This window comes from Pithys albifrons, chromosome 20 (assembly GCF_047495875.1).
Source record: "Pithys albifrons albifrons isolate INPA30051 chromosome 20, PitAlb_v1, whole genome shotgun sequence".
Taxonomy (NCBI): domain Eukaryota; kingdom Metazoa; phylum Chordata; class Aves; order Passeriformes; family Thamnophilidae; genus Pithys; species Pithys albifrons.
In genome coordinates, this window is record NC_092477.1 from 9329956 (window position 1) to 9349455 (window position 19500).

The following is a 19500-nucleotide window of genomic DNA, read 5'->3' on the forward strand; positions in this document are numbered from 1 at the left end:
CAGATTCCCAGGGCTCTGTCAGGTCAGTCCAGAGAGATTCAGGCAGCAACTCCTCACACAGCAGTGCTGTGGGACAGAACTCACCCGTGTGCCAAAACACCTCCATGCGCCGTGTCACTGACACACACGGGGCTTCTCTTCCTTCATTAGGCAGTTCCAGCTTGCACAGGCACTGGGTGGCTTGTTTATCTGACCAAACAGGGGGAGGGAAGGAAATGCAGCACCTTTGGACACCACTTTTGTGACAGGCTGTGCCTGGGTGAGCAGATGAATCGCGCGGCGCCGGGTGCGCCCCATGAATAAGCGATCAGCCATTGACGAGCAAGTGTTCGGGTACCTTGGCAAAAGACTTAATTTGCAACCTGGCACAAAATCAAAGGCTCTGTCAGCGGCTGAGAGGCTCTCCTGTGTTTGCCTTGCGTTACCTGGGAAGGCTCTGTCAGGTAAATTTCCACTGAAAGTAATTAGAGGAATCCCCACTGTATAAAGTTTGCAGCAAAAATTCTGGGCTCCGGAATTTGATTCTCACCAGGGATCCGATACCTGCTCGCAGCCTGATCCTTCATCAGAATTAACAGTTGAGGTTTAACATGTACACACAAAAGTGTTCCACATTTTTTTTTAATGCCTTACCTCTATTTTTGACTATAGAGCTGAACTGACAAGCGCAGCTCATGTGATCTTGCAACTGTTGCCTTGTCAGAAAAGCCACAGATTCTGCTTAAATAACCTGGGCTTGATACACACAGCACAGGGTGGGCTGCTGCTCAGGTACAGCACTGCTCCTCCTGCCTCTGAGGGCAGAAAAACTTTATAGACTTTGAGTATCATTGTACCTTATCTCCTGAGGCCTAAATAGTGCTTAAAAAATAAAGCAATGAGTTCCTGTCACTGTGGTACCAGATCAAACCTCCCTTCAGCTGGGGTTTTGGCTGACCAAAACCCATTAAATTTAGTGTCCCCTAATGGCTGTTCAATGGCCCAAGTGACATGAGTTGGTGGGTGCCAGCTCTGCAGTGACAATCCCAAGCAGCATCACTGGCCTGCAGCAGCACAATGTCAAACTCAACACCCTCCAGGGCTCCAAAAGGGCAGCAGAGCCCCAGCCATGATACCTGCACATCCCCTCTGGAACCACAGCAGAGATGTCCCCTCCCACACCACAGCCATTCCAGGACTAAATGCAGGCTCTGGGCCCCTGTCACCATCATTACACTTCCTTGTGGTTTCTGGTGGTTTTCTTGATTTGCCTCATAGCTGAAGTTTCCAGCAATAGGGTGACTCAGATCCCAGCAGAGCATCTCCATGGTCCAACCTTTCCCAGCATCCCTTGTACCCTGGACACTCAGCCTCTCCCTTGCACCCAAGAGCTGCCCCTCTGCCATAGAAGAGTTTGGGTTTGAAGGGACCTTTAAGGGACATCTAGTCCAATCCCCTGCAGTGAGCAGGATCTTCTTCAACTACATCATCTTCCTCAGAGCCCCATCCAACCTGACCTTGAATGTTTCCAGAGATGAGGCATCCACCACCTCTCTGAGTAACCTGTGCCAGTATTTCAACAACCTCATTGTAAAAGAATCTCATCTACATTGACCCTCTCTTCATTAAAACCATGACCTGCCATGCTCAGCCCTTCCTTGTGTCTCCCTCAGAGTAACCCACCATCCCTTTGCCATTTCCTCTGCTCTGACACCTCCTGACTGAGACAAGACATCACCCTCCTTCTGCAGCCTCACAGCCTGGACCATCTCCAGGGCAGGCTCTTCCTACATCCAAGCCCCCAATATCCAAAAGCAGCTCAAGGAACCCTTGGCAACCAATCCCCATCACTGTAATGGAGATATTCACCTGTCAAGGTCAGATTTTGGGTGCTTGTAGCACAGTAGACCCACACACACCATGCTGGATTGCAGGTGAGCACCTTCCATTGCTATCAGAGCTACCTACTTTGTATACAAATCCACAGAAGCACTTTTTAAATGGATTTGGGATTTAATTCGTGGGCCTGTTCTGACTTCTGCAGAGATGCTATTTATCAACAGACAACTTTAAGTAAAACTCTTTCCTGGCATGAAGAGGGTCAGGATTTGGATCTCAGGCGTGTGAGGTCAGTGTGAAAGCTGCCAGCTCTGATCTGACCCCAAAACACCTTCCAAGACAGGGGGGCACACACCAGGCTACAGCTCCAGTGGGTTAATTCTCCTTTCCTCATACTATTGCCCAGACCAAGTGACCAGTGAACTCCAGCAAATATCTGTGGGCATTATTTTCAGGAAGCAAAAAAAGACAAATCCCAAATCTCCATGGAACACTAAAAAATGCAGCAGCCAAAAATTGCTGAGCACTGTTTGAGACCTTCCCGGGCTTGAGGCAGATCAGGATCATTTAGCACAGGCTCCCTTGTCCTGCCTTTCCTTCTGTTCTTAGAAAGGTGGGGAGAGAAAAATCAACCCCATTCATTAACCAGGTAAGCGTGCTGCCGGCAGGAAAAGGCACAGCATTTGTAACCCTAATAATCCAACACTCACCTCTGAGCACAGCTCATCTTGGACAGGATAACGTCTGTTTTAAAAGTACCTGCCTCTCTCTAACTTGTCATGGCATTTGTTGACAACCCTATTGAAAGCCGCTCTCGGTGCGCCTGTGAAGGATCTTTCGGCACCTCTTTCTCTTTCCTAGACAGTTTTTGAAAGGGAGGGGAGGAAAAGAAAAAAGCCATCAATACAGGGGGAAAAAGGCATCAGCAGCCAACATCGGCTGATGAAGCGCCTCACCTGGGCCCCCAGCACACCGCCTCCAATTAAATCAAAATGGTTTGTTTTTAATGGTCTTTTACACTGACAAGTGGGCTATCATTCCAGGCCTAGAGAGCTGTCAGGGAGCCGAGGCAAATCCTCCGTTGATAATGCCCAATGCTTCCAATTAGGAGCCGGGGCCGCTGCTGGCGCACTAACGATTCCCCAGCCTCCCCCATGGCCCCTTCGGCGCTCGCTGCTCCGTCTTCCCTCTTTCTCCGCCGCAAATTACTGACACAAAACGGAGGCGCCCCGGTGCCTCCTCCCCACGCCGGGCCCCGGCCCTGTTGGATTTAATGAGGCGATGGAAGTTTTCGCGGATCTTTCGCTAAATTCTTTTCTTGTTTGACAGCTGCTTGAGTGTTGACCTTATAAAAGATTTAGTGTTTCTCATTATTTTCTGTCAAGCTTTACAAGTGATAGCTTCACGGGAAAATCATTTGCATCCCGATGCGCGCGCGGGTTTGGTCCGTGCAGGGGATGCTCGGCACGGTGTGTACACCCCGCACACCCCACCCCTCCCCGCATTGTTTGTTTTACTCCTTCCTCCTCCTCCCCGGAAAAAAAAAATCTACAGACATAGCACTGTTTTGTGTTGTTTTGGGAGGAAAAAAACCACAACACCACCACAAACAGGATAAGACTTAAAAGGCTCAGGATTTGTTAGACTCCTGTAAATGAGGGAGGTTTTGAAAAAAAAGAATAGAGATTGGTTTCCTGTAAAGTGAGCTCAGGAAAGTGTTTTGTCACCCGCTAAAAGGATGCGATCAAATGGATGATGGAAAAACCAGGCTGAGCCTCGGCACAGCTTTGTTGTTAAAGTGAAAAATCGCGCGAGGCTGGGAAGTTGCCTGTGAGCAGGTGGGCAGAGCCAGGCAGGTGCTGGCAGAGGAACAGGTAGAGCTGCATCTCCTGCAGCCTGGGTGGATCCTCCCAGGGCAGGAGGACAGCCTGGTGCTGCTTCTAACTTGCTTCAGCCCCTTTCGTGGCTGCTTTCTCAACACCTCCTACAAGTCAGCACAGCCCATTAAATCCAGGTCTAGTAAATAAAATCCCCTCCCTGTAAGCTGAGCTTACTGAGCACCCAAAGGGTCCTCACAGTGCCCAGCACCTACAGCAAACACCTCAGCATGGACAAGCCCAACACCCACAGCACCCACAAACCCTGCTCATCTCTGGGGTTCCCTGAGCTCTGCCTTCCCTGCACCGACTCAGCCTGTCTGATCTCACACGCAATTTCTTAGCCCTCCATTAACACACCTGCTTTAATGTATCCTCCAGGTCAACACATTACCATAACTGAGAACCCCAAATACCCGCTGAAGTTTTAGCAGTGGTAATTGTTTTTAATCACCTTTCTAATTCTTAGAAGCAAACACTGCCATCACAACATCCCAGCTGGGAAGGTCCTGCAGGTTTTCAGTTGTCAACATCAAGTGCAATGAGAAGCAGCAAAACTCGCTCCTCCTCTGCAGTTGAAGCCCCTTGCAGCTCCTTCATCTGCAGGGAAAGCCACCCAGCTTTTGCCTGCAGACTGTACTTCTGTCCTCCTAAAGCCAACACTCCAAACGTGATTCAGACAAAGTCCTGACATAACAAGCCATTGCCACATCAGAGTAATGGCAAGAATCATCAGCTGTCTCCAGAGGAAGTACCCTTGGGTTCATCATTTAAAATATGAATTAGGAGAATCAGAGATGAGGACTCATCACTTGCATTGACTTCTCAACACTGGTCTCTATCATAATAAGACCTTTGACCCAAGGACACCCTTATCTGGGCTCTAATTACCAGCCCTCATTATGAGAAGGTTTCTCATTTTTTAAAATAGCACTTTTCCTTGTCCTACACCTGGTGCTTCCCACTCACTCATGCTGAGGGCAGGAGCTGGAATCCCTCACAACTTTGTCAAGGCTCTGCTAATTTTAATTACTGCCAGTTGTGGCTCAGTGTGACATTTCTCAGCTTTGTACCAAGTTTGGAGTGAATAAACTGCTGCTTCCCTCCCCTGTGGCTTCAACTCAGTCCCAGGCAGAAATTTCCTTCTGCCGAGTTCCCAGCACTGGTGGGTAAGGGAGCATGACAGGAAGGCAGAGGCTGCATCCAAGAGAAGCAGCTCAGCTGTCCTTACCTGCAAGCACCAGATTTTTCTAATAATCCCAGCTCTGAGAAAAAATTGTGCATCTTTAATGGGAGGCTGGAGTTGAAACGACCAGGGATTGTCCCTGCCAGCTCCCTGGGGATACCCACCTACTTCAGTAGCCCTTGGCTCTGCCTCCCCCACCTTTCCCTCACAGAGAGGGGTTATGTCACTGCTGCTACTTGTGAGGAGGCAAAAACATCCAGAAACAGCTGTCTGAAGTTAGGCACTCAAATGCATATTTAAGTACCTGAACGCCTTCCTCCAGAGAGGGGGAATAGCTAAATACGCTTTGTTTGTCTTGATTAATGAGATCACTAGCGAGCTTTTCAGGGCAAAGACTGCTCTGTATTTTTACATATGCAAAACCTGACATCCAGCCAGCCTGAGCAGGGCGGGGGAGGCAGGAGACAGCTCAGCATAGCCACACAAGGCAGATGTGTGGCACAGGGAACTGGGTTGGGAGGCAAAGCCCTTGGCCCCCCACGGCAAACCCACTCGGTACAGGAAGATGCTCAGATCTCAGTAACTGCATCTCCTGGGCAGGTTTGCTGCACACAATGTGCGTGAGCCCCACTGCTCACACAAAGAGCCCTCTGGGACCTTTCTCCCCCAAATTACTTCCCCTTTGTTTATTGTCACGGGCATTTTCCCACCCTCTCCCCACCTGGAAGGTGATTCCTGGGAAGATGCTGCTTCTGTGTTTAATAGGCAGGTCCTGACCTCGGCAGGGTCTGCCCTGGGAGCTCTGAGCCTGTCCTGCCCCCTCAGTGAAGGGCACAGGTCCTGGGTGGTAGAAAACAAGTCGTATTTACTTCAGGATCCACCTTAGGGCATTGGCAGCCTTTGAAAGTGTCAGACAACAAACACACCATAGTAAGATCATGGGGTTTTGTTACTAGAGCAGGATAAGAACATCCTGAAGCCAATCCAAAAACTAATCCTCATTTTAAACAGGTTAAGTGTTTAACTTCAGCTGGAACATCTTCCAGTCAGGCAAAACCCCCTTGTGCAATCTGCAGTCTCTTCCCTGTCTGTGCTACAACCTATTTTCTGTGGCTGGCTCTAACCAATCCTCTCTCTGCTCCTTCCCTCATAGGTTGAGCCTCATCTCAGTACTTTTCCAGACCCTGGCGCTCGTAAAAAGGCACTCAGTGCCTCCCACTGAGAGGTGCCACCCTTCCCCAGAGCACCCACCCCTGGAGGACCATCCTGTGCACAGCCCTTTGACCCCCCCATAGGCAACAGACTTTCTCTCAGGTTTTACAGAGTTATGCTAATGCAGATATGGCCAAATAAAGCATAAATATAACAGGAATGATTCTGTCTGAGCCTACTCGTTGCTTTGTGTCATGCACAACACCTCAGTGTGAGCACCACGATTCTCACCATGCCCAAGGTGTCAGCACAAGCAGGAACAAGGCAGTGTTCACACCAGCACAGCCCCAGAGGGACAGCAGGACAGTCTCCTTTGCTGCTGGCTTGGAACAATTAAACACAGCGCATATAAAAGCTGTAACATCTCATACTCCATCAGGCCTTCTCATTTCTTTGCCAAATCACTGCCTGATGCAGCAAAGCCCCTGCTTGTGTAGGGGAACCCAAACCCTGCTTGGGCCACTCTGCCAACTGAGGCCTCAGCAGAGCGAAGCCTCCCCTTGCAGGTGCCTCCAGCCACTCCACACTCCCCCTCCCGTGGCTGCTGCTCCTTCACGGCCCTCAGGGCTGAGCTCTTCAAGCACTTACTGAGCAAACTCAAACTCCAGCAACAACAACTCGACATCACAGCACCCAAACCACAACTTGGTGACCCACAGGTGAGAGCCCAGGCTCAGTTACCAGCACATTTGGAATCCATCTCCTCAAACACCACTTGGTAATGTGTGATCACTTTAACTGTGCATTTCCATTATTACTAGAGGAACAATTAATTACTCCTATGGAGTCTGCTTCTCACATCTACATTAGAGCTCAGATTTCCCATTTAAGTCAAATTAGCTTTCAGTTTTCATATCCATCATCCTGCTGGTACTTGAAGAGCTCAGATGTGTCCTGAGCCATGCTCTGAGGGGTGAGATCTGCAGCCCTGGGCAGGCCCAGCTGCATCCCCAGCTCAGGAAGGGGCTGGTGATAGTCACTTTGGGGGGTGGATTTACCCACCATGATTTTCTCCCCCACACCTCAGCACTGGGACTAACCCAGCTCTCCTACATAGACCCACCAGCAGCCAAAGGACAAGAAGAATTCATCACCCACCAGATTTCCAGCCAAACTTCTAAGCCCAAACTCCAAATAGAAAAGTTCATCATTACATTAAACTGTATTGCTTGAGATGAAAGAACAAAATAAAACTGCATGAGCAGATTTTCTTACTCTTGTCAGAACAAGGAAGGCTCCTCAGCAGCTGCTCCAGGATCTCCCACATCTCCTCCTTAGGACCAGCTTAGGCCTCAACCTGCCCTTTATATAAGGAAGGAGCTGTAACAAACTCCACCCTGCCCACACCTGAGCTGAGGGAGGAACAAAATCACCTGCTCCATTCAGGGAAATCCGGGTATGTGGTTGCCACATTTTAGTACAGGCCTTTGAATAAACCCCATCTAAAATAATGGGGAGGATAACAGCAGGGTTTGCAATGCTGGTGGAGGAGGATCATAACCAAAGACCTTTCCCACCTCCCCAGGGAGGGAGGAAGTCAGGCCTTAAACGCTTCTCTTGCTAAAAATGACACAGTTTATGAGTGTGGGAGAAGCCCAGGCACGAGGTTTGCCCTTCTGCCTGGTGGGAGCCACATCCAGCTCTTGGTGCAGCCACAGCACCCGTGTCCACCTGCAGCGACCTCTGAGGTCCTTGGGATGCACACAGGGAAGGGAGGGCATCCAGCGAGTCCTGCCTGGCTGGAAAGGGCTCACAGCACGTGTGAACCGAGCCCATGTAGTCCTGCTGGTTTGGGACAGCAAGAAGCCAGAAAAAGAGACCAGGAACCAAAAAAACCCACAGCCACGTTTCAGAAGGAGTCACCTCTCAGTGGGGCTTTGAGCCGACAGACCTGCCCCAAAATCCCGGACAATGTCGTACCCCAAACGTCCCCCCGGGATCTCCCAGCTCGGAGGGGCTGCCAGCGGGGCCAGAGGCATCACCCCCCGTGGGAGCCCACCCGGGCTGCCCCTGACCCGGCGTGTTCTCCCCGCTCCCCTGTGCCGGTGGATCCCGGTGCGGGTCCCGACCCGCTCCCGCCGCCCCAGACGCTCCTTGTCCTGCAGTGACACCCACCGGTAACGCGGTTTCAGCGCTGCTGCAGCTTCCCCGGCACTGCGGCCCCCCACGGACTGTCCTCCCCTTCTCTGCCTTTCCCCCCCGCCCCAAACCCTCCTCTCTCCCATGGGAACACATTCCTTTCGGTACCGGAGCGTCCCACCGAAGCCTTTGGCTGCTGAGCGTCCCTCCCTGCGCCTGCTGGGCACGGCCCTTCCAGCGCCCACCTGGGGCTCGGTGACAGATCCAGCGCGGCAGAACCTCCTGGCAATCCCTCCCTAAGCCAGACCCTTCCAGGACACCGGGCCGTGCTCCACCAGCAGATAGTTCTCAATCAACTCCTGCTCCAAATCACAGCTCAGCAGTCCATGCCCTCCAACCCCTGGCCCAGCTGTGGTGTCCCCAAGCCTCTGGGAACACCTGGACCAGTCCTGTCCCGTGGCCTCAGGGCCAAACCCACCCTGGTGACAAGTCCTTGGAGAGCCTGGCCGTGTCCATCAGCAGCTCCCAGCAAGGTGGGATGCACGGAAGCTCCCAAAGCAGTCCAAGTCCTGGATCCAACCTTGGAGTGCCACCAGGGCATGTGAGGAGGGGACTGGAAATGGAGGGATCTCCTCCTGGCTGATCCATACATATCTGTATGTTTGTGACCAGGAACAGTCACACTCATGGTCTTGGAAAGGGTGTTAAAGGGCAGACACACAGAGGGAAGGGGTAAACACTGCTTGGTGCTCTGCACACAGGATTTCCTGCCTGTGCTGGGAGCCACAGGCAAATCACTTCAACCCCACCTGTCCAGTGTCTGGTGATGGAGGGGGGGACACCACACAGAAAGGGGCACATTTCTGCCCTGGAGTGGGCTGGTTCTGAAACAACTTAATAATAACAATAACTTTAATAGTAATAATAATATTAGTGTCAGTCACACTGACATTAGAACATGAGTAGCAAGTGCATTTGTAGCTTCTGGGAGCTCCAAGCACGGCCCAGAAGTGACAGTCTCTGTCTGCAGGGCCCTGGCTGGGGATGACACAGCATCTGCTCAGGGGTGAGGGTTGGACCCCACAGACACCTCCCCAAATCTTGCACAGCATCATCATGTTGGTCTGATCTGGAAACTTCCTTTGGTTATTTGAAGGAAGGTGTTTTATTCAAGAGCAGGAAGTACAGCCCCCACCTGATCATGGCTGACCAAAATCCTGATTCTAAACTCATTCCCAGCTCTGCTCTCTTTTCTGATTCCAAACACAGCCTCGATGCTGATTCTGATCCCAGTGCCAATCTCCATCCCACACGAGGTCTCCTGGTTGGACAGGGAGGCTGCCCGAGCCCAAGAACCAACACAAACTGCAGAAAGCTGGGAAACCCCATCGGGGTCTCACCCTCATTTCTCACTGGGATCAGTTTGTGCACATCCATTGCTGTGGTCCAGCCCAGAGTGACACTTGGCCCGGCCTGGTGGATGCTGCAAAACTGATCCCGGGCAGAGCAGGACCCTCCAGCCTGGCCCCCAATCCCCAGTCCTGGCTGGGGCAGCACCTCTGTGATGGGAGGGAGACAGGGCAGGGCAGCCGCAGGAATCCTTTGCCCGCGGACAGGGAGCACGAGCATCCCCGGGATCGGGGCAGGCTGGGACCGGGGGCTGATGCTGATTTTGTTCCTGGGCTTGTCCTCTTCTGAGCTTCTTTTGTTCCGCTGCCCCGCTCGCAGCCGGCCCCGAGCCTGCAGGGCCGAGGGCAGGAGGTGCTGGGGGCCCTGCCTGCGCCGCTGCCCGACAGCTGGCAGCCGGGCTGCCCCAGGGGGGCTCTGCCCGCGCTGGTCGCCTCCAAGCTGCCGGCCAAGGGCGGCTTGGAAGAGGGACAAGATGCAGCTGACTGGCCAGGAAGGTGGGGAAGGGAAGAAATCGAGTTTTTGAGAAATAACCAGCGGCATCGCTTTAAAGTGGCGCAGCTTCGCACACCCTGGGGTGGACATTCTCCTCATCTCCGCGGCGAAGGCTCTGCCCGCGGGAAAAGCCCCTAAATAAACCCTCGAGGAGGCAGGAGCCAGTCTGGCCGGGAGGAAGGTGGGAATCCTGCGTGAGACGGTCCCTCTCCAGCCTGGGAGACCAGCACAGAAAAAATCCCCCGACGGGTCGGGATGGAGGAAACTTGGTGTCTCCGAGAGAAACGGGCAGCCCGGCTGGGCCATCGGGCTTTTATTTAAAACGGGATTGACGGCAGGAAAAATTCCACCCTGAGTGCGATCCCTTCCCAGTTGCACCAGTAGGTACCACGGTTGGGCGCTGGCAGAACGGGCAGAGCGATGCCCGGTGCTCGCTGCTCCGGCAATGCTGGGCTGGGGTGGCGGCTGCCCGTGGCCCTCTCTGCTCAGTCACAACCGATTTCGAGGGAATTCAACGAAATTCGCAGCTCCGAGGCTCACCTCGGGCTCAGAGCGGCCGCCCCTGTGCTGGGGGCTTCGGGACCGTTTCGATGCTTTCCCTTTTTCCTTTATTTTTCTTTCTTTCTTTTTCTTTTTTTTTTTTTTTTTTGTAATTATTTTTATTTTTTTAACGCCCAGCAAAACTTTCCCCGCCTGGGAGGGACTGGCAGATCGGCTAATTGCGGGGAGAGGCAGCAGAAAGCAGTAACCCCTCGACAGCCCACCCAACCCACCTCCCCCCCGCCCTCCGCGGCTAATCATCCCATTACGAGCCCCATCAGCGGGATAATGACGGCAAAAGAGGGCGGAAACCGCCCGGCAAGCGCGGGGATGCGGGCGGCAATTAATTCCCGTTAATCAAGCTCCGAGGTGTCGCCTGCTGGGGAGTGACATCCCCCAAAACGCCCCGCGGCCAATGGGCGCGTTCCCATGGGGTGGGTGGGGGTGCCGGGGACCCCCAGCCGGGGCGGCCCAACTTGGGGTTTTCTCCCCATTTCCCCCGTTCCCCCCCACCCCGGGGAGGGCGCGGCGCTCCCGCCGCTGTCCGAGGTGCTGAAGGTTCCTCCGGCTCCGGAGCGACTCCGGCTCCCCGGGCGTTGTCCGAGGTGCTGAAGGCTCCGGAGTGACTCCGGTTCGCCCCCCCCGGCGGTGTCCGAGGTGCTGGCGGGGAGAGGGGGGCGCCGCGGCGGCCCGACGGCTGGCCACCCCCTCCGCCCTCCCCTCGCCCTTCCCCATTGATTTCTGGATCATTAAGTGGTTAAGGCGCTGCGAAGCCTCCACTATCGATCGCTGCCTCCCCACCTCCGGCTGGGAGCCCCCCGGGCTGCCCCCCAGCCCCGCCGCGGCTCCGGGCACGGGTGGGGTGGCCGGGACTCCGGGTGAGCTTGGGGTCCGTCCCCCCTCACCCCACCCCCTCCGCGGCCAAAGTTTGACTCTGCCTCCCTCTCCCCCCTCTCCTGTCTGTCTGTCTGTGAGTGCAGCTGGGCGCGATGCTGAAGACGGAGCAGCCTTGGATCTAACGCGCGGCGCCTCGGAGAGCCTTGCAGCAATTGTTGCCCGGATCCCAGACTGAACTTTGCTCTTCTTTTTTTTTTTTTTTTCCTTTTTACATTTTTTTAAATTAATTTTTTCGCCTTTTTTTATCTCCCTCCTCCTGTTATTGTTAATTATCATTATCAACCCGCTTCCGCCGCGCCCTCCCCGCCAATGCCCGTGTGAGCGCCGGCACCTCGCGGGGGCCATGGAGGGCTCCACCGGGTTTGGGATCGACTCCATCCTCTCCCACCGAGCCGGCAGCCCGGCCGTGCCCAAGGGGGACCCGCTGGTGGGCGACGGCCGGTCCCCGCTGGAGCTGAGCCCCCGCTCGGAGGGCAGCAGCGGGTGCCCTTCGCCCCGCTCGCCGGGCCGCGAGTGCCTGGAGGCGGCGGGGCCGCGGCCGGGCCTGGATGCGCATCTCCAGCCGGGGCAGGTCTCGGCTCCCTCCCAGTCCCGGACCGTCACCTCTTCCTTCCTCATCAGAGACATCCTGGCCGACTGCAAGCCCCTGGCCGCCTGCGCGCCTTACTCCAGCACCAATGGACCTCATGGCGGGCAGGAACCGGCGGGCAGGATCCCCACCAAGCCCGGCGAGGATTTTAGGGAGAAAATGGAAAAAAACACCAGCAGCTCCTCCTCGGACTCGGAGTACAAAGGTAGGCGCCGCTCACCCCGCTGGGCTTTGCAGGGCGGCTCTGACCCAAAGCCTCTGGTACTGCGGGAGCGGCTCCGGCGCGCCCCGCCGATGGGGGGGTTGTCGCGATATCCGTCGCCCCCGAAATGACCGCGAGGTCGGCACCAACTTGGGAAAACTTGCGGGGTCGGGGCTCCGTGGGGCTCGGCCCGGTGGAAGGGGTTGGGGCGATCGGCGCTTCCTCAAACGCGCCCGCGGAACCCGCCGGGCTCTTCTCTGAGGGAAAGATGCGGCTGTTTCGTTCCTACCCGCGGGGGAAGGGGAGAGGAGAACCGGAGATGGATTTCTGCCTGGGAAAAAAAAAAGGCAGGGGAAAAAAGCCCGATAATAAAATAATCACGGTTTAATCAGATATTTCCCTTTCTCCGGTGAGAAACGAACAAGCCTGTCGGCGGGGGTTGATTCGATTTTTATTATTATTATTATTTGGAGATTTTCAAAACAGACCACGACAGGCAGGGAGCCCCGGGCCGCATCCACGGCGGGGAGTGGGGCTGGATGCGGCTGCTGCTCCTCCCGGGCTGGGGGTTTCGGCCTCCCGAGCCCCTCGCAGCCCCTTCCCGGTCTCCCCTTGCGGCAGCCGGGGCGGGGAGAGGCACAGAGACAGCACTGGAGTGTTGGGGTCGGTCCTTGCCCCCCCCCCGCCCCCGAAGCAGTGTATCCCGAGTACCTTCACCCATCGCACCCCCAACACCTCTGCAAACTTTTACCCGGGAAAACAGTTCGCCGGCTGTTTGAGAGGGGAAGGCGAGGATACCCAGCTGGGGGGAGAAAGGGCAGGCGATGGCACCTTGTGGGGCCTTGGGTTTTGGCGGAGTTGGAAGAAAAAAGATGGGGAGGTTCTGAGCCCTGTCCCGGCTGCAAATGCACCCGGAGCCGCTGGGCTGACATCTGGTTCATGGAGGAAAAAATATTCACCCAAAGGAGCCTCCAAAGGCGGCGGAAAGTCCTGGGTATCGCGGAGGGATTTTCGCTCCAAACGAAGGATGGAGCCCGGGGTCGGTCCCGGGGCTGGAGATGCCCCGGGAGGAAGGATCGGCCCCGCCGCTCTGCAGGGCCGGCACTGAAAACAGCCGCGATTCCCACCTTGGCGGTTTGTTTTCGCCTCCTACATCCGCCCCAAATTCCTTCAGCTCCTCTTCCCTTCCCCCAAATCGCCGAGACGCGAAAGAAGCGAGGGGGAGAAGAAAAGCGGGTTCTCCGCATCCCCCAGAGCCGGCCGAGCGCGAGTTCGGGGGGCGAATTTGGGTGGGGGCCGTTCCCCGTCGGCTCCTCTGCTGTTCCTGCGGCGGGACAGCCACGGCCACGCTGCAAACACCGCTCAAATGGGGAGGGGGGGGGGGGAGGGGAAATCCTTTAAGTTTCGGGGAAAACACCTCTTAAAGGGGGGAGGTGGTGGTGGAACTGGCCTAAATAAAGTGAAAAAAAAAAAAACAGATTAAACGGAAGAAAACGCACAGTTTAAATGCGGAGGAAACCACAGCTCAAATCAGAGTAAAATCCCTGCATCGATGGGGGAGCGGGGGAAGGTCCTCGCTTTCAGCACCATCCTTTCTTTGCTGCCCTGGAAATAACCTTTCCTGGGGCAAAACGCCCCTGGTTTACTCGGCAAAGGGGCTCGGGGCCAGGCCTAACCCGCAGCTGCCAAAATGCAGAAAAATCCATAATAGATATTTATATATGTATAATTTTTTTAAAAAGCTACAAATAGTCAGGGAGAGATCCGAATCGGCCGGGGAAGCCGCCGCCGTTCCTGCAGCCCTTTGGAGAGCAGGAACTTTTTAGGAGCCGAGGATCAACCCGGGGGCCGGGGGGGATTTTTCGTCTCGGGATGCTCGAGGGCAGACCCGCTTTACTCCGCGGAAAAAACTCCGCACAAACTTTGGGGCCGCTCCCGGGAGGGAGCGAGGCCGCCCCTCCTCACCTGCCCGGTGCCGGGGCTGCCGCTTTCCCGGGAACTGGGGCTGGATCTCGCCGCTTTCCCGGGAACTGGGACTGGATCTCGCCGCTTAAGGCTCGGCCCCAGCTCGGGCTCTGCCTGCTCGACCAGAGCCGGGATTTCTGGTTGAAGGGTTTCACTCCCCGGTGGCTCAATTAACCGGATTATTGTCTTTCAACAGAGAGAAATCAGCTCGCGTTCGGCTGCAGCCCTGTCCCTGCTCACCCCTGCCACCAGCAAATTTAACATAAACCCCTGTAAAAAAAACCCCAAAAACCGTCACCAATTTGTATAAACCGAGCCTTTTTGCTCCATAATCTCCGCCAGGAGCGTGGGAAAGGGATTTATTTTTCCTCTTTTTTATTTTTATATCCGCTCGGTATTTTTTCCATCACTTACTAATATTTTGAGACGTAAATTCCCGCGTCGCTCCGCCGGCTCCTGCACACCCACCGCGGTAACGAACCGCCGCCAGCCCCTCTCATTCGGCATTCTTTAAAATAATTAACAGCCCGGGCAGGGGCTTTCGGAGCCCCTTTCCCAGTATTTCGTTGTACGCCCTGGAGAAGGGATGTTTGTTCCGTGCCCCGGCAGCAACCCCAGGAGGGCAGAGATTTCTCCTCGAAGGGGAGAAGCAGAACCAACCCGGCAACGTTCCCCTCCCAAAAACATGGGCTTAAAATTTTTCATTTTTGGTTGGTTTTGGTTTCGGTTTTAAAAAAGGGGAAAAAAAGGGAAAAAACATAAATGGGGAAAAAGGCAAGAAAAATTATCCAAGCATCGAGAAATCTGTTGGGTTTGGGGGAACAAACCCAGAGGACCCCGTGAGAAATGAGGAGTGAAGGGGGCACGGGGGTGTCTGAGCAGGAGCGCGGCGGGGCCGGGCCAGGGGGCTCCTCGGCACAGTCTGGCACTCGGCCTGCGCTCCCAGGCCCTCGGAAAGGGGAAAGGCCGGGCCCAGCTTGGGGACCCCCTGAGTGCCCCCCGGACAACCGGGGTTAAAATGTCCGGGGGTGCAGAGCGAATGTGCCGTGAGCCCGCCTCGGCCCCGCGCCCCTGACTTACGGCTGCAGGGGGTTACCCCCCTCTTTTGGGGTATTTCCATTCCTGCCCTGACCTGGCCTCTCTTCCTCCCTCTCGGCTCAGTGAAAGAAGAAGGGGACCGAGAGATCTCCAGCTCCCGGGACAGCCCCCCGGTGCGGCTGAAAAAGCCGCGCAAAGCCCGCACCGCCTTCACCGACCATCAGCTGGCCCAGCTGGAGCGCAGCTTCGAGCGGCAAAAATACCTGAGCGTGCAGGACAGGATGGAACTGGCCGCCTCCCTCAACCTCACCGACACGCAGGTGAAAACCTGGTACCAGAACAGAAGGTAAAAATTGCGCCGTTCCCTCCTGCCCACAGCGCCGGGATCCCACTCTGCCCCTCGCCCCGGCCCCGCGCCCACAAACCGGGCACAGCGCTTGTGCCCACAAACACCCCGTCCCTCCTGGCAGCAGGAGAGGGGCCATGTCCGTCCCGTTCCCGCCTCCCCCGGGGCTTTTATCCCAAAGTGAAGGGGAGAAAAGCGCTGCCGAGGCCGGGCGGGTGGTGGGGGGCAATCTGTGCCCCCAGCCCCGGCAAGGCGAGGAGGCAGGACCGGGCTTCGAGCTAAACACAACAGCATAACACATCGGCCCATTAATAATAGATACCAATTACTGCTTTGGGCATCAATAATTAACACTCTTTACAGTAATTACACAATTATTATTATGATGAATAATTTACTGGTGGAAATAGGTTTAGCGCTTCAGCGACAAATCTGTAAAAGGGCAGGAGACGTGTGGTGGCTTCAGTGGGTTTGTCGGGACAACCCCAGCCCCGACCATTGTCACCGCCACCAAACGAGGGACCCCCGGCTGCGGCCCCCGCGCTGTCCCCTCACTCACCCCAGGCTTTAACCCTCCCTCCCTCCCCACCATTTCCTGTCCCGCTTCGCCTTCTGCAAAGATCTCCCCACGTCGGTGATTTGGGGGAGTGTGGGGGTGCTGGGGGATGTGTGATCACCTTTCCTTTCCCCAAATCTGTCCCTCAAGGACACGCCGGAGTCGAGCCGGTACCCCCCACCCCTTCCCCGGCCAGCCCGGCCCGGCGACGGCCCCGAGGTGGGCGAGATCCCGGGCCGGGGCTTCTCCGTGAGATCCGGCACACACACACACGTATCTACATATACACACAGGCCCATTTGTACGTATATATTAATATATAAAATATATATAATTTATATATGCATATACACACATACTCTGTGTGTGTATATATGTACACACACATACATATATATGTATAGACAGACAGACATATACGTGTCGCAAACGAATGTTCCAAGGCGCTGCCCCACTCGTTTCCCACTGTGGGACCCTCGCAGCCGCCCGAGGGCCCCGGCCCGGTCCCTGCAGCCCCGGCCCGGGCAGGGGGTCCCGGAGCCCCGCGTGGAAGAGCGGGGTGGCCGCGGCTTCTGGCCAGAGCATCGCGGTGGCTGCAGCACCCGCGCTCAGCGGCGGGGCCGAGGGGAGAGAGGATGCCCCGTGGCACACGCTGGTCCTGTGATAATCTGGAATTTATACGCCGGGAAGGGACTGAAATGTTGGTCGCGATTTATATCGCCGCGATTTACACCTCGCCCTTGGGTCTCGGCCGGGCTGCGGCTCCGGTGGCTCCGGGAAGGCTCCATGGGCGCTCATGCTGGATTGCCGTGGGAATATCAGGGAGATAAACCCACTCGCCCCATTATTGGGCTCTACATCCCATCCCATCCTTGCCGTACAGGGGAGTCTGGCCCTGCAGCCAGCGGTGGGAGCGGGGACGGGCAAGGAGAGCAGAGCCCGGGGAAAGCGGGTGTGCAAAGGGTAAAAAGAGCCCGTGAGCGGCTTTGGGAGCGACTCTCCCTCTCTGACCATCTCTCTCGACTTGTACCCCTCCAGGACCAAGTGGAAACGGCAGACAGCGGTGGGCCTAGAGCTTCTGGCCGAGGCTGGTAACTACTCAGCCCTGCAGAGGATGTTCCCCTCGCCCTACTTCTACCCGCAGAGCTTGGTCTCCAACCTGGACCCCGGCGCCGCCCTCTACCTGTACCGCGGCCCCAGCGCGCCGCCCCCCGCCCTCCAGAGACCCTTGGTGCCCCGCATCCTCATCCACGGACTGCAGGGCGGCAGCGAGCCCCCGCCGCCCCTGCCCCCGCTGCCCGGCGTCCTGCCCCGGGCCGCGCAGCCCCGGTGAGCCCCGGCCGCCCGGGCAACCCCCCGGCACCCACTGGGCCGGGGACTGGAGGGGGCCACCCCACCTCTGGGGCCGCGAGCAAGCGACAGACTCCCGCTCATCCCCAAATATATATATATATATGTATAAATATAAATGAGACCCCCTCCTTTTTTAAAATATATATAAAGAATGCAAGAAGCACGGGCAGGCTTGGCAGGACGGAGCAGGCGGAGCTGCTCCACAACCCCGGGGGCACTCGCCGTATTTTTACCCCCCTGTGCCCCCAGAGGGCAGCGGGGCCGCTGCGGGTCCCCCACTCCGGCGTGGGACGGCGCCGGGAGCGCGGGCGGGGGTCGGATGCTCCGGGAGGGCTTTGCCTCTTCGCCCCCTGTCGGGAGATGTCGGGGGGGCCGAGCCACACCTGCCACGGACGGCTCCGGGGAGCCCCCTCCTCGCTTTCTGCGACCCCCGACCCCTGGGCACCGGCCCTGCCGCCTGGAAGGGCCGTGGGGGCGCCCGGGCTGACGACCCCAGCGAGACTTTGGGATGTCCGTAACTTAAATTTCAAAACAAAAAAAAGGAAAAAGAAAAAAAAAAAGAAAAAAAGCGCGGTGGAATGTAAATACGGTGCAAAATGTATATGAATTATTTATTTGTGAACCCTGAGGGCGTATTTGTGTAAGTGATTCTTGTGAGTCTGTATCCCGGGGCCGGCCCGGCCGGGCGGGGGGCGCGGGGGTGGCTCGGGGCGCCGCGGCCGCTCCCGCTCCCCCCTTTTTTAAATGTGGAAATAAAACTTCTTTACAAACAAACGGGTCTCGCCTTCGCCGGGCCCTTCTTCCCCTCCCGCTTGTTTGCTCTGGCGGAGCAGCCGCCGCCGAGGGGAAGGGAAGAGCACAGAGGAGTTTTCCCACCTCCCGCGGCAGGATCGGCCCCTGCCCGGGGCTCGGTGTCCCCGCGGGTCACGGCCCCAGTGCCGGTATGCGGGACCGGCGGCGGGGCCGGCGGGGAGAGCGGCGGGGCCTGGGGCGCTGCTGCGATAGCGAATTAATAACGCTAATCTTAAGTGTATAATTGCCTAAGTGCTTTAAATGATCGCTTTGCGAAATGGATTGTTTCCACCCTTTAAAAGTGTCGCTCATCTGGCCGCGGCCGCCGGGCCCGGCAGCTGGTCCCCGGGACAGCCGGGCAGCGGCTCCGCGGCTCGGGGAGCCGACAGATGGGCTGCGGTGCCCCCGGCCCGCCGCTCCCCCCGGCCCGGCTGTCTGCGGAGCCCCCGCCCGGCACCCACCGGCCCCGCCGAGCCCCCTCCCCGGGACCGGGTCCCAGCCCGGTGCCCCCGGCCCGGCTCCGTCCCGGGGGCTTTGCCCCGGCACCCCCCGAGGCCGGCGGGGAGGGGGATTGTCGGCTCGGCCAAATGCACAGCCACGCCTGGGGGAAAGAGCCCCCCGGCCTTTGTGGACCGCGCTGGTCCTTTGCATGTGAATGGGGGAGTTTGGTAAATCCCCGCGCCTCGGCGGGACGAGGTGGAGCGGCTGGAGGAGGAAGGGGGGTCGCTCCCAGCTCGGGGTTAATGAAGTGGGAAAGGAGTCTTTCAGAGAGGCCTGCAAACAACCCCCTCCCCGGGCAACAACCCCCCGTCCCAAATCCTACATGGATTGACTTAAACCCAGGGGATAAGTGCTTTAAATTAATCTCATTGAATAAGAATGAGGCCAAACAAAACTCTTTAAAATCATATTAAAAATCTATCAAAGGACAACTTGCAGTGGGTGTGCTTTTCATTTTGTGAGCGCAAAGGCAAGGAGCATACAGCAACCTTCCTCCCATTTACACAGCAGGAATGTGAATCAAAGACATTCTCTAATATTTAATTGTCCTTGTAGCCGTAGCAGATTCCTCCTCTTACATTAATGAAGTACAAGGCTTCGTTACACGTTTGTAATTGCAATATTTAAATTTGCCATTTCACATCTGG

At 56.3% G+C, this 19500-nt stretch overlaps 2 protein-coding genes across 2 annotated transcripts in view; both read left to right on the forward strand.

The window, feature by feature from the left end:
• The window catches only part of CFAP77 (cilia and flagella associated protein 77), a 59396-nt gene extending 53293 nt beyond the window's left edge, over positions 1-6103 (forward strand). The window contains exon 6 of the mRNA XM_071574502.1: positions 6035-6103. Coding sequence (XP_071430603.1) covers positions 6035-6103 — 69 coding nt within the window. The remainder of the gene's footprint in view (positions 1-6034) is intronic.
• A 5751-nt stretch (positions 6104-11854) lies between these two features.
• Positions 11855-17540, forward strand: BARHL1 (BarH like homeobox 1). The gene is made up of 3 exons (XM_071574498.1): positions 11855-12305; positions 15429-15651; positions 17246-17540. Exons 1-3 carry the CDS (start codon positions 11855-11857, stop codon positions 17538-17540), a joined length of 969 nt encoding a protein of 322 aa, XP_071430599.1.
• The last annotated feature ends 1960 nt before the right edge of the window (positions 17541-19500 follow it).